The following is a 14559-nucleotide window of genomic DNA, read 5'->3' on the forward strand; positions in this document are numbered from 1 at the left end:
AATGTATACAAAGGTTATAATCAAATCCCTTATTTAATAATTAAAAAAAAAAACTTTTTCAGTCCAATTAACTTGGATTCGTATAATAAAATTTTTAGCATAACCTATCAATCTTTTTTTTTTTTTTTTGATATCACTCATTTAATTCACTTTTTTCCGAAAGAATAATTTTGTTTTAGAATCATTTTATTTACTTACATAAAACATTTCCTCACAAAATATATATATATATATACATAAAACATTAAAGCGACATTTTAAACTTTTTGTCTTTATTCCAACGCCCGTACAAAATCACAAAAATAAATGCTCCCAAGTAAATGGCCAACTGAAGCCCCGAAAAAAAAAAAAGGGGGCAATAGTAAAGTCTAAATGGCCAACGTGAGCCAAAATGACACTTCAACACCCGCTAATGTGCGCCGGGAGGAGACCACTCTAACCTGTAATACTTCAAGTTCTACAACCACCACCACGTCAACGATACCTGTATCGGAAGGGTTTTCGGGTCAATCCGGATCGCCCAGTCCTACTCAGAACCCGAAATATCGTGGGGCTCGGAGCCGGAGCGGGAAATGGGTATCCGAAATACGGCAGCCTCGTAAACCCACGCGCATTTGGCTCGGCACGTTCCAGACGCCGGAGATGGCCGCGGCTGCGTATGACGTGGCGGCCTTGGCTCTGAAGGGGCCCGATACGGCCCTGAACTTCCCGAATTCGATTCTTTCGTATCCGATACCGGCCTCGATGTCCCCCAACGACATCCGCGCCGCTGCGGCGTGCGCAGCGGAGGATAGGCTGCGTAGATCGTCGGAGGGTAGTAGCACCGGTCAGGAAACGACGCGTCGTAGACGTAGTGAGGAAGAGTTTGTAGACGAAGATGCGGTGTTGAATATGCCGAATTTGCTGGTGGATATGGCAGAAGGGATGCTTGTAAGCCCTCCTAGGATTCAGTCAAAGTCGTCTTCTGACGAATCTGGTGGTGATGGTAATGGAGACGGAGATGGGTTATGGAGTTATTCATAAACTAAACCCTATGCTGTATGAAAATTCGAGTTGTATTTTTCTGTTGTATTGTATTGTATGTGTGTTTGTTTTTGCTTTGCTTAATTTTGCTTTTGTTCTTGTTCTTGTTCTTAATTTGCTTTTGTTCTTGTGTTTTTCAAAGTAGCTATCGGATGAGATTCCTCCTCGTGCTGGGTTTGTAACTCTGTACCGGTACAACGTTGTCCGTAGTTAGCTTGCTAGAAGAATTATTAGATGGTTTTGCTTCTAAGATCTATCTTTGTGGGGCTGTCTGTGTTGTTGTGTATATATATGTTAAGGTACTCCTATGATCCAGTATTTTGGGATAAATCGAAAGAGACTTGGTTTCTCATATACTTGTCCTTTTTCATAAGGTACCATTTTATATATATATATATATATATATATATATAATTTATAGGAGGATATATATGGGATAGCACTACAAAGAATTTTTGTTAAGAAAACAAATTTTACTAGTAGTTTTCATGATTGTGATTGTGAGGCCATGGACCTAAATATGTTAGCAAGAACATAAAGATGCTAAGAGGCCTAGTTTGCTGCATCACATATGTTTGGGTTATTATGATCATAAGGTGTTATTTGTGAAAGAATGTGCGTTTGTGTGGGCGTTTGGGGGTTGGGGTTGGGAGCTGGGGGGAAGAAGCACGCAAAACTTGGGTTTTAGTTTTAACGTGATAAAAAAAAAAAAAAATTGAACTGCAAAAAGCGCGGGAGAAATTCCTCTGTAAGCTACTTTTTTCTGACGTAAACATGGGCTTACATGTGGGGTCCATTTTACGTAAGAAGAAAATGCACTAAATGCATAATTTTCATGCAGAAAGAAAGATTTTTTTTTCTTTTCTTTTTATTATTTTTTTACACCTTGGGAGGATTTAGAAACATCTCTCCATTGTAGACACTCCTATATAACCTTGTCACATTAATTTGTTCTTTAGACATTATAGAGCTATTAGAACTGTGCTAAACAAACAATCTTGCTTCTATAAGCTAAACCAACCCAGAGTATGTGTGTAAAACTGCAAATATAAAGAATTCCATTGTAGAAGAAAGAAAGTGTTCTTGTTTTATGAAAGGTTCTAATTGCTAAGTTTACAACTTATAACTAGGATTACATGTTCTTATAGTTTTTCATGCGCATATCCTATCATACACTTCAACCCCCCCCCCCCCCCACAAAAATACAGGGGGGCCCAAAAAAAAAAAAACCCAGCAGACTTTCTTGTAATTATTGAAGAATCAAGCATTCAAGTCCCAAAAAAAAAAAAAAAACGATCCAGTGCAACTACCCCACATAAGAAGGAGGTTGGGAGAGTAGTTTAAAAAAAAATTATTAAAAAAAACTTTTTTTTTGCTTAAAAAGTTCTTATAATACCTGAACTTTTCGGCCTTCAATGGTCAAAATTTCCATACAGAGGGCAAAAACTGTTCCAAATATCAAGGACTAGCATTTTGAGGCAAATTTGAGCCGAATCTGAGACAACTTTTTTTTATTTTTTTGGAGAAGAAGAATGACTTTTGTAAGCTACTTGAATTTTGGGGATTTATATATGATTACTGGACCTTTCACCTTAGAGATATTTTGTAAGTGGAGTTTTTTTAATGTTTGTTTTTTGGATAAAAGTACGATTTTTTAAGTTACACAGCCTGTAACACAATAAAATTAGTGTTTTTTTATTCTTTTTGGTCGCATGTTTGTATATAATATTTTAATGGAGATATTAATACTGAAGGCTGAGGAGTAGGGTCCACCGTGGAAAACGACTCGGTCTTAGATTCGCCGTGGTGCCGGCAATGGAAGTGGGTCAGTGTGGTGGATCACAGCAGTGGTGGAGTGTTGGTGCTTATTGACTTTTAGTGGGGTCTAGGTTTGATTTTACTTGGTTGGGATTATTTACAGCTTTTTTCTTTTTTCTTTGTAAGATTACGGAACTGCCTACGTGTCTATCTTTAGAGCCATGTATAAATATAAAAAATCAAATAAAATCAAACAAGGCCACCTCAGGTTTTAGCCTTTTAGTGACCTCATTTTCGTGCGAGACTAACGGTAAGGACAAATAAAAATATATAATTTTGTGCTACAACTCATCACGTGGTGAGTTGTAAATGGTAAAAATATATCTCTACATGATTCACTATCATATATTTACTAATCACATCACATTATGTGATAAATTGTAATACAAAATTATATATTTTTATGTGTACATAATATTACACATCAAGCAAATTAGCACGAATATAATGCCATGAGCCTGATTTGATGTTTTGTTTTTTCAGTTTTGGGTAAAATACTTTATAAAAATATGGTTCGGTGGGATAGATACTTTTAACCATCAGTATCTCTCTTGGAGACAATGGATATGTCCTTTGGGATAGATAATTTGAACCCTGTGTCTCTCTATTGGTGACACTAGACGTGTCCTTTGATTTACGATGACCAATTATTTTAGATCAATAGACACTTCTAGTATTAAGAGCACTCATATGAATGAGTGTATAATAAGAAGAAAAAGAAATGTAAAATTTATACAATTTTCTTAAAAATGACGCGAATTCGTTTGTGTAAAATTGTGTAAATTTATAAGTTTGAATCATGTAAATTTACACCAATATTATTTATTTTGTATTTTATTTTTTTATTTTACGTAACTCGAGGATGAAATAAGAGAGCAAATAGTGATGGTTATCTTTACCCAAAAAAAAAAAGTAGTGGCTGTATGTGAAAAAAGAGAAATATTTTTTAAAAATTAAGAAAATTTGATATTGTAGTGAAATATAATATGAAATAAATGATTTGATGTAGAGTGTTTTGTAAAATAAGTACATAACATTTTTTATATATATAAAAAAAAAAATTGATTCTTATGCTAAAATTGATATGAATGCTCTAAAGGTTAGAGATTAAAATACGACATATATCAAACTTCAATTATTAAATATATATTTTTTATAATTAAATTTTTTATTTATTTGAAACTTATGAAGAAATGTTATAGGAAGATTTAAAATAAAATAAAATAAAAACCATCCATACATCATCGTTTATCCACACTTTCTTTTACATAATTTAAAAGAAAGGAAAAACTTTAGTTCCAAATTAAATTGACCCATGTACTTTGTTTATAAACTTTCTTTTACATAATTTAAAAGAAAGGAAAAACTTTAGTTCAAAATTAAATTGACCCATGCATGTACTTTGTCTATAATTCTCCTACTCATAACGTTTCTTCTTTTCTTTTTATTAAAAGGTTTAAAAAGGGAAAAAATATATATACTTCTTACAAATTATTCTAAAATTATTAATGATTCCAATAGTATATTATTATATTTTTTTTTATTTCTTTCTTTTATGTTAAGAATAATGTTATAGGCTTATAGCTTTATAGGTCCAACATTATTTATAACTTTATTAAAGTAACAAGTTATTATTCATTATTATTATATAAAAAAATAAGTTATTATTTATTTTCACATGCACTTACCAATTACTATTAGCATCTTTTTATTGTTTTCTATTAGCAACATTTTTATCACCGCATTTATGATAAATTTTGTGAAAAGGTAGCATATGCCATTATGTCAACGGTTCTATTTCCCTTAACCCTACTGCTGACAACTTTTCATCACTGCACTTGGCAAGTTGCAAAAATTTGTGTTGTATAAGTAGATTTAGGGTACGTTCGGTACGCTGTAATAGCTCATGTAATATAATAGCTATTCATGTGTAATATCAATTCGGTCATTTGGTTGCATCTTTATTATATGGATTAATTATTACATTGGAATAACAATTCTTTAAATTGAAAAATAGTTATTCCTCTTTAAAATGGATGTAATAGCTATTCCTTAGTGTATATAATAGGTTTTAAAATTAATATATTTCCAAAAATGTAAATTATTCCTTATACATCTTCTTTTACAAGTTTTTCATGTGTAACAACCAAACTTATGAATAGTAATAATTATTCCATTACAATGTCTTTTATTCCTAGTAATAAAAATTACTATTTTTAATGTAATCTACATTCAATGTACCAAACATACCTTTATTGTTATATTAATGTCATCATATCAACGGTTCTACCTCCCCTAGCTCTAAAAAGAATTTTTTTTTTTTTTAAATTATCCTTTCTAAATATTTTTTTTTTCTTAAGAGCCACATTTGGTGACATTTGGCCTTAGTAGTGCACATGGTTGTAAATGAATACAACTATTTATGAACAGATAGGCCCGGCTTAAGAAAATTCTTATTTATGATTATCTATTTTGCAAACAAGCCAAATTCAAGTTTATGTTTAGGTTCGACTATTAAACAAGTCAAGCTAAAACATTAATAAAATATTGGTGCAAAAAATCTTAAGTATGAGACTCAATTTCAATATTATATATATGCATGTATAAAAATATACTTATATAAATTGAAAATTAAATTGTGTATTTTTGTAAATAAGTTCATAAGATTACAAATTATTTTGGTAATTTTTATAGTAATTTTTTCATATAATCAATCTCTAATAATATAAATATTTCATTTCATAAAACAATACAAAATTGGCGAGTCTAGTTTTTATAAATTCATAGACTCTATCAAACTAACTTGAATAATTAATATCAACTATAATTTATTTATTAATTATTAGCAGAGATTTGTGAATGGTTAACAATTTTAGTTGCGATGTTTACTATATATGTGGAAATTATAATTTAATCAAGCGACTAGTGAGCATATTCGAGCTTGTTTTATAAGAAAATGAGGAAAGCTTAAACATATAATTAGGGGTTGTGCATCTTGAATTAAAAGAAAAAGAAAAAAGAAAAAAAAGAAAGAGGGTGTGCATCCAACCCATCAAGCCAACCCAACCAAACTTGATGCCTTAGGTTGGGTTAGGTTGGAATTTTATTTTAAGTCTCGGGTTTAGGTTGCTTGTTTTTTCAACTCATTTGGCACAAATTGACCAAATTTGACGTCCCATGTGGGTTGGGTTAGGGTGATTTTTATACATGTGATGGGTTGGATTGATTTAAGAATTTATCAAGTCAACCTTGTCAGGCAAGGTTGAAAGAACTCTCCAACCTGATTCATGTACACTCCTACACATAATCTAGCCTGGTGATAAACTCGAACTCGACTTATATTTAAAATAAAATTAAATGAATTAATATTGAACTTTCAAAACTTGACTCGATTAACAAGAGTCTTGTATCTAAGTAGCATTTTTTTATTCTTTTCTTTACAAGAAAAATTAGGATTCAAATCTGATTCCTATTGTAGTAACTTTCAAAATAAATAAAGACATAAATTCGACTTGATCTTTACAATCCTATTGAGTAGATTGAATTAGTTTTATGTAAACTGACCTTTAGGTTCATCGATCCAAAATCCTCTCGGCCTACTGACCTGAGTTGAACGAAAAAATCAGACAAAGTTAGCTTCAACACACACAATTAGTGTAGTCCTAAACACAAAAGGAATTATTTTATAGTCAAAAAACTAACTTATAATCTAATTATAAACACAAATAATTAATTAGTGTAGGTCACTGTAGTCTAGTCGGTATCACATGATTCACATCCAGAGCAGCAAAAGCATAGGAAACCAAAATATCATATAAATATCATGTATAGTGAAAATTTAAAAGTCTTTTTTGTCGCTGAATATTAAAATATTAAAGTCGAACTTGCACGGGCGGCTCTACTTGTACGTGAGGGTGGTCCTCACTTGCCAAAAAAAAAATTTATATAAAAATTTATTTTTAAACTAATATATTATGGACCACCTTGACTTAAAAATATTGTATATATATAGTTTAAAAAAATATATTATTTATTAAATTAACTTATTTTGACCACCATAATAAAAATGTTAAACACTTTTACTTGAGACTCATAAGAATTTGTGTTTAATAAATATAAGAGTAATGTTACATCCACAACATTTTCACAATAAATTTTATGTGGTAAGCTATTACTAATTCTAATTTAGGTTCACTATTGACATGTTTTACCCACCAATAACATGCTAACAACTTATTGTATAAGATTTGTAATGAAATTGTTGTGGTCACTTAATTATTCTCATATCAGCATTTTCAATTTGTACTTTAGCTTTTATTAGTCTATTTTTTTTTCTTATTCTCTTTGTTAATACAAAAAATTGTAATATTTCTTGTATTTGCGTGTTTTTTTGTGACATTAATATATTCAAATTGTCTTTTTATTAAATTTTGTATAATTTAAGTTTTTTAATGAATACCCTAAAAATAATTCCTAGAGCTGTCACTGCGAACTTGTACTTGCGCGTTGTGCATACCCACTACACTGCATTAGGGTATTCAACAATAATGACACAAAAATAAAGATAAGAAACTCTTTTTTGGTAATTAAGGCCAGTTTGTTACCGTGATTTAAACAACTATTTTTAGTATTTAAATAAAATTATACGTATTTTTACACAATTTTTCACCCTTGCATATTTTCAAAAAATACAAACAACCTTACCAGTACTACATTACCAACCGGTCCTAAAAATTTATTGCTTTTTCTTAAAGCATGTGAAGCAAGCAACGAATGTTCTGCTTTGCTGCTAGGCTGCTAGCTCTTCATTCAAAACACATGATGAGAATAGTAAAGATTGATGGAAGTAATGATGCATGGTTGGAAAGACAAATTGACTGTGTTTTCTTACCACAATAGGATTATTGCTAAAGATATTGACAACATAAAGAGAATTTTGACCAAAAGTGGACGAATCTTATAGATAACTAAAATATATAAAAGGAGTAATCTATTTTTTGCAAACAAAAAAAAATAGAATAATAAATTTAAAAAACATAAGTAGAACATGATCATTATGTTATAGATAAATAATTCTTTTAAGGTATGGGTGGGATGATTAGCAAAAGTTGAATATGTTTTTAGAATTCTGCGGCTGTCGGCATATAATATGCGGCTGTCGACATATATGATGGCATTGGATTGGTTCAACTTCTTTTTTTTTTTTTTTTTCCTCACAGGAATGGTTCAACTTAAGTGAAAAAGAAAGCATACCTCACCTTTTCTTTTTAATGTGAATTTTTGATATATACGGTTTAGATCCTAAGATCAACAAGTAAAATTTTTTATAATTATATAAAAGATTTGAAGTTCAATCCTTACCTATACCAAAAATTGAAATTAAATAGGAACTCATTTAGGTAGAATGGAATGGTACGTGTCTGGACTTATAAAAATAAAAATGAAAAAACTTTGAAATTTTGGTTGTTATTTTTGAAACCATATAGTTTAATTTGATACACTATTAAATTATCCGGGTTAGAATAATTTTTTTAAAAACAAAATGATAGCAACATTGCTAACAAGAGAATGTAATTCATCATGGATGACGAGTAAAGCAAAGGCTGTCTCCTCATTCACAAACCCACCCATGAGCCGACGAATGAAGTGCCTGCTTTTACTTTGTTTTACTATTATTAAAAGGTAAAGTATAGTTCATATGTCTATCGTGCATCATCCGTCATCCATGTAACGTATTGATCATCTCCAGTTTAATTTGTGAAAGAGAAGAGAAGATATGATTTAACCTAAAGACTATTAATGGATAGCAATCCAATGACCAAAGATTTTGTTGACAAGAGAACTAGAGTTCTCTCATATTAATGAGTGCAATACGCATATCTAATCATCATCATAAATTCCCTCAGAAAAAAATCATCATCATAAATAAAATGCTCAGCCAACTGAACTATTAATAAAATATAAAATATTATTATTTAAAGAAGCGGGCCTAGTCCATACATGCTTAAGCTTAATCCAATGTCCACTCTATAAGCATATGAACTAATATATTATCTCAAATTAATTAGTACAAAGACAAAAGTTTAACTACAAAATTAGTTGTAGTTTAAAGCTACAACTTCCTTTAAAAAAATTAACATGACTACATATCTAAAAAATCTAACCGCTGAATTACATTTTCTTTACGTTCTTAATACACATGTCAAATTTTATATCAATCAGATATTATTTACTATATAATCTATGAGCTTATATTTTATGCAAAATTTTAAACTACAAATCCTTGCAATTTAAACAATTTATTGATGACATGACTATTGATCATTAATTTTCTAGAAATTTTGCAAGCATGGAAGATATAAAAAGAATATATAATTCAATGGTGGATTTGTCAAAATTCACTTCTAATAAAAAGATATTGAGTAAAGTTGTAATTTTAGTTTACAACAAATTTTGTAACTAAATTTTACCCTTAGTTCAATAGGTCAATACACAAATTTAAACGCCATAATAAATAAAATGCTCACTAAATTGAACTATTAATAAATTATTATTGGGTAAACTACGTATTTGGTTCATATTCTTTATCCCATATTTAAATTTAGTCCATGTTCTTTACACCATATTTAAATTTGGTCTCTAACCTTTCAATGTGTTAACTTAGTCCCTAACATTCCAGTGTCGAAATTGCAAACATGGCTAATAGCCAGAATAAAAAATTAGTTCCCATCGATGTGGCAATGAACTAAATTTTTATTTTGATTATTTGCCACGTTAGAAATTTCCATCTAAAAAATAACGGCAATGACTAAATTGAAACGAGATTAAAAGGTTAAAGACCAAATTGATATAATTGAAAGATTATAGACGAAATTGAAATGTGATACAAAAGATAAGAACTAAATATGTAGTTTGTCCTATATTATTATTTAGATAAGAGGGCGTAGCCACACATATCCGAGCTCAATTCAATACCCAGCCTATAATCATATAAACTCGTACGGTATCTCTTTCATTTCCTACGTGACACTTAATATAATATTTCTCTAACACAAATCCCACGAATGTTGAGGATTCATTTCTATTCTTGTGGATTTTTGTTCCCTTAAGGGCGTAATCTTCGGACTCGGATTCTATTCCCAAGATTTCATTTTCAGGGCCATGATTTTTGGTCGGTGAGAGTTTGAGACTGTTCCGGATTTGATTCTTGCTGTCATTATTGCGAATTTGCAATTATATAAGTCTTTTTTAGTGGAGGGAGGGTCCTTTTTTTTGTCTCCTTCTGCTTTGGTCTCTAGGGTTCACCAGATCCCGACCAAGTTTTCTTCAAAAGTTGTTGAAGTAGGTTGTCATGGAGAACTCCATTTAAATTAGAGGACGTCAATATTCCTGGGCCGTCACTTTAGCTTTAGCTTGGGCCAAGTAATGATGAGTCAGCCCAAATATCAATTTTTCTTTAAATATATAATGCGCGGCTTCTTTTTTAAGCAACACTATCCACCAAGAAGGAATATCATATACGTAAAAATTTCGTCATATTATAGTGTGATCACTAATCACCCATCCTTACAACCACACAAACAAATATTTTGTAGTTATTGAAATGGCCGCCCAGGGCAATTACAGAGGTCCCAAAAACTATACATAAAAAGAAAAGAACAATATTAATAAAAGGCAAACTTCATATAGGTAAGCTTTGTTGAGGTTGCATATAGTTTGCAGAGAAGTACCAAAAGAACTAAAGACAGGGAAGTTGGAGCCTCAAAGGCTAGTGGCTTTGTTGAGGGATCAAACTAAGGATACTACTAGCTACAAAGATAAGCTTCTGGTTTGTATCACAGGAGCCTTGAGCAAGGATATGCTTCAAAACCAAGTCATTGATGATGAAGACAAAATTGGGTTTTCGTCTTCCAGCTGTCCAAAGTGCAGAAACATTGAATCAAAGCCCTCCTGAACTTAATTTGTCTCTAATAGTACTAGTAAATGTATATATATAGTTTCCAAGTCTCCTACTTTTGGAAACCTTATGACAATTCTTATTGCTACAAGCGAAAGCCATAAGAAACATAACACGTAAATAGAAAAAAAGAAGTCTTAGGGTTACCGAAGACTTAAAAAACCCTAAAACTCTCCTAATTAAAAAACTCTAATTCGTGTTGAGCACAAATATTATTATTATTTAAAGAAACGGGCCTAGTCCATACATGCTTAATCTCAATCCAATGTCCACTCTATAAGCTTATGAACTCATATATTATCTCAAATTAATTAGTACAAGGACAAAGTTTAGACAACTTCCTTTAAAAAAATTATATGACTACATATTTCGAAAATCTAACCGTTGGATTGCATTTTTTTTATATTTTTAATAAACTTGTCAAATTTTATGTCAATCAAATATTATTTATTATATGATATATGAGCTTATATTTTATACATAATTTTAAACTACAAATCATTGCAATTTAAACAATTTATTGATGACATAACTATTGATTTTTAATTTTCTAGAAATTTTGCAAGTATGGAGAATATAAAAAGAAAATGTAATCTAATGGTGGATTTGTCCAAATTCACCTCTAATATAAAGATATTAAATAAGAAACATTGAATCAAAGCCCTCCCGAACTTAATTTGTCTCTCATAGTACTAGTAAAGGTGTGTGTATATATATATATATATAGTTTCCAAGTCCCCTTACTTTTGGAAACCTTGTGGCAATTCTTATTGATACAAGCGAAAGCCATAAGAAACATAACACGTAAATAAATAAAAAAAGAAGTCTTCGAGTTACCGAAGACTTAAAAAACCCTAAAACACTCCTAGTTAAAAAACTCTAATTCGTGTTGAGCACAAAATTAAGTTGGAAAATAAGAAAAAATACTTTTAAAAATGCAAAATTGAGAAAATTACAAAATTAAATCCTACTTCCTAAAGGAAACATCCCAAAATAGGCATGACTTTATTCTAAAATTTAAATTGAAATTTACTCCAATAATAAAAGAAAAATTACCATAAATAGCAAAAATGACTAATTAAAGGCCCAAATGAAGGAATTTACTCGAAAAGTGGTGTAGGTCATCGTTGTAGAAGGCATGAGTTTTGATCCTATTGAGTACTAATATTAAAGAATTTATAGTAAATTAGGAGTTTGATCAATCCGGCTCTCTGTCGATTTAGCACTTTTTGTGGTTCTACCACTCTAGAGGTAGGTTTGTTAGGTCAAGTAAACCTCAATGAGCCATTCAGAACCTTTATTAATATTGCAAAATATGCCCAACTGAATTTGTATTTGGTATTGAAAGCATGTGCTTTGAATGTGGTAGACTTGGACATAAGAAAGAGTCATACCCATATATGGTTTATGATAATACTTTGCTAAAATGTGACAAGCAGGACACGATAGCACCCCAATTTTTAGGTATTCCCCTAGATAACGAGTCTCATAATGAAGGCTCAATCGACCATGTTTATTCCCCTAAATTGAGGGATGTAAATTGGAGTTGATTATTATTGAGAAAAAAAAACTAAGAATCCCAATAAAATAGGTATTTTTTTAACTAGTATCCAAAATTGCATTATCTTAACAAAAATATGAAAGAAGAAAATTACATGGCTCTTACCCTGTTACAAACTAGAGAAAAAATATTGCATTGGTTACCCCCAAAAAAAAATAATTGCATTGCTTTGATTCCTTGGTAAAAACTAATGAAATGCAAAATTACATTGGAAATGATCTAATCTTTTAAATCCTTTGATCTAGGCTTGAAGGCTAAGTGACAAAATGAGAAGGTCTTTAGTCTTAGATATTAATCTTGCCATCTGAAGATGTCTCCTTGTAATTAATGGCAAACTGTCGATTCCTCCTAGTCAAATTCATTCATATATGCCATATCACACGTTAAACAAAATCAACAAAGAACGTGTGAGATTACATGTTAAAAAAAGAAAACCTGTATCCCTGAAAACAAATGTTAGTTCACATGACCAATAAGGAATTAAATATAGAAAAATCACGCATAAACATCTAGATTCAATTCACACTAATAGGTTATCATAATTTTCATTACATAAATCTTTACTAAACTCATTTTTTAAAAAGAACCACCTTCTTAAGGTCATATCTACTCATGTATGACAAGAATAACGATGATGATAAATCACCACCGCGCATCTTTGGTGCAGTGGTCACTCCACAAGTATAAGTGTTTATGGGGTATGGAGGGATAAAGGTTGGGATTCAAGTCTTCAAGAAGGAGATTCACACACATATATGCTTAAATTAGGCTAGAGTAAAATTTATATCTTGTATGAAAAAGAAAAGAAAAGAAAAAAAAAAGAAAAAAAGAAGAAAAAAAAAATTATGATAAATCTTAAACTCATGTGACCATACTCTCAAGAAATCATCTACATGTTCATCACTACCTGTATTAATTCTAATAAGAATCTTAGTGGTGGAACTTTTTAAGGGTTTCTATTCTTGAAGATGGATCTCGTCCACATTCAGATCTCCACTTCTATTGGATGATCCATGAGTCTTCTCCATATGGTGGAACGAGGAAATGTATCGTATGGTTATGAGGACAACAGGGTCACTATTCATCTTTATTTGACAAGTAAAACTAGCTAGGGTTGAAGTTCTGATTTAAGGTGACTAAAATAGCATTTGGGCTGAGTGATTTTAATAGTCTTATAGTAGGCTGAGTGGTTTTGATGGTGTAATGGAAGCATTTGGGCTATTGAATACTAGGCAGAAAATGCATGATTGAGTGTGATTTTGGAGGTCTTTGGGCTCATGTTTGCATGAGTTTGCTCAAGAGATTGATGGGCGATCTTTCCATGGAAGGAGGAGGGTATCTTGATGAGGAAAATAATGGATTTTCTCTGAGAATTGTTGTTTCTCTTATAGAAATTTTTCAGAGATGATAACTGATGGTAGACACTGAATTTTCAGCCAAAAGTCCCTCCTTTTGAGTTGACATAATAGACCCCTATCTATACACAAAAGATAGATGAAGTTTGTGGTAAGAGTAATGCTAAACATACAAACTTTTTTACAAACTGCTGATGTGGTAAGTGATTATTGGTTATTGACAAATGAAAAAGTGATGTCAGTGATGGGTTTAGATGAAAACCAGTAAGAAATTAGCCACAACTACAATAACTGAAAAGAGTTGTAAAATAGTTTGTATTTGTAGCATTACTCTTGCAGTGTTCACTACTTTACTAAGTGGGTGAAAGTCAAACCTACAACTACAATAACTGAAAAGATCACCAAGGATTTTCGCCTGAAAATCCACAATATGCAGATTTGGACTTTCGACTACTAAGAGTGATACTTACTGACAATGGGAAGCCGTTTGATAACCAGTTCAAGGATATCTGCAGCCAATTCGAGATATAGAGTCATCACTTCATAACATTTTCAAACATCAAATTATTTCCACCAAAATAAACTTCAATATAGGCATGGGAACAATAATAGCATGGAGGTTATTATCAAAAAATCAAACCAGTTTTATTTCCAGAAAGTTCTTTTTTTTCCCCTTAATACGTGTATATATATATATATTAGACTTTAACAAGGAACAAATTGGTTTATCTCAATGACAAAGAAACTGTGTAAGTGATCGACCTTGAGACTGCTCCTAGACATATCAGTCGATGGTGTTACCCCATGAATAACTGAGGCCACCAAACATACTTTTCTCAGTCCAT

The 14559-nt window shown here is 31.1% G+C and overlaps 1 protein-coding gene across 1 annotated transcript; it reads left to right on the forward strand.

Moving 5' to 3' along the window:
- The first annotated feature begins 305 nt into the window (after positions 1-305).
- On the forward strand, positions 306-1353 carry LOC112027799 (ethylene-responsive transcription factor ERF024). Its single transcript, XM_024060448.2, has one exon. The coding sequence runs from the start codon at positions 373-375 to the stop codon at positions 1021-1023; it is 651 nt and encodes a 216-aa protein (XP_023916216.1). The 5' UTR covers positions 306-372; the 3' UTR covers positions 1024-1353.
- The last annotated feature ends 13206 nt before the right edge of the window (positions 1354-14559 follow it).

Source organism: Quercus suber, unplaced genomic scaffold (genome assembly GCF_002906115.3).
Source record: "Quercus suber isolate HL8 unplaced genomic scaffold, Cork oak 2.0 scaffold_593, whole genome shotgun sequence".
NCBI classification, from domain to species: Eukaryota; Viridiplantae; Streptophyta; class Magnoliopsida; order Fagales; family Fagaceae; genus Quercus; species Quercus suber.

Excerpts from the sequence above, each read along its gene's own strand:
- LOC112027799 (XM_024060448.2), top strand. The coding sequence starts at position 373 with ATGGCCAACGTGAGCCAAAATGACACTTCAACACCCGCTAATGTGCGC.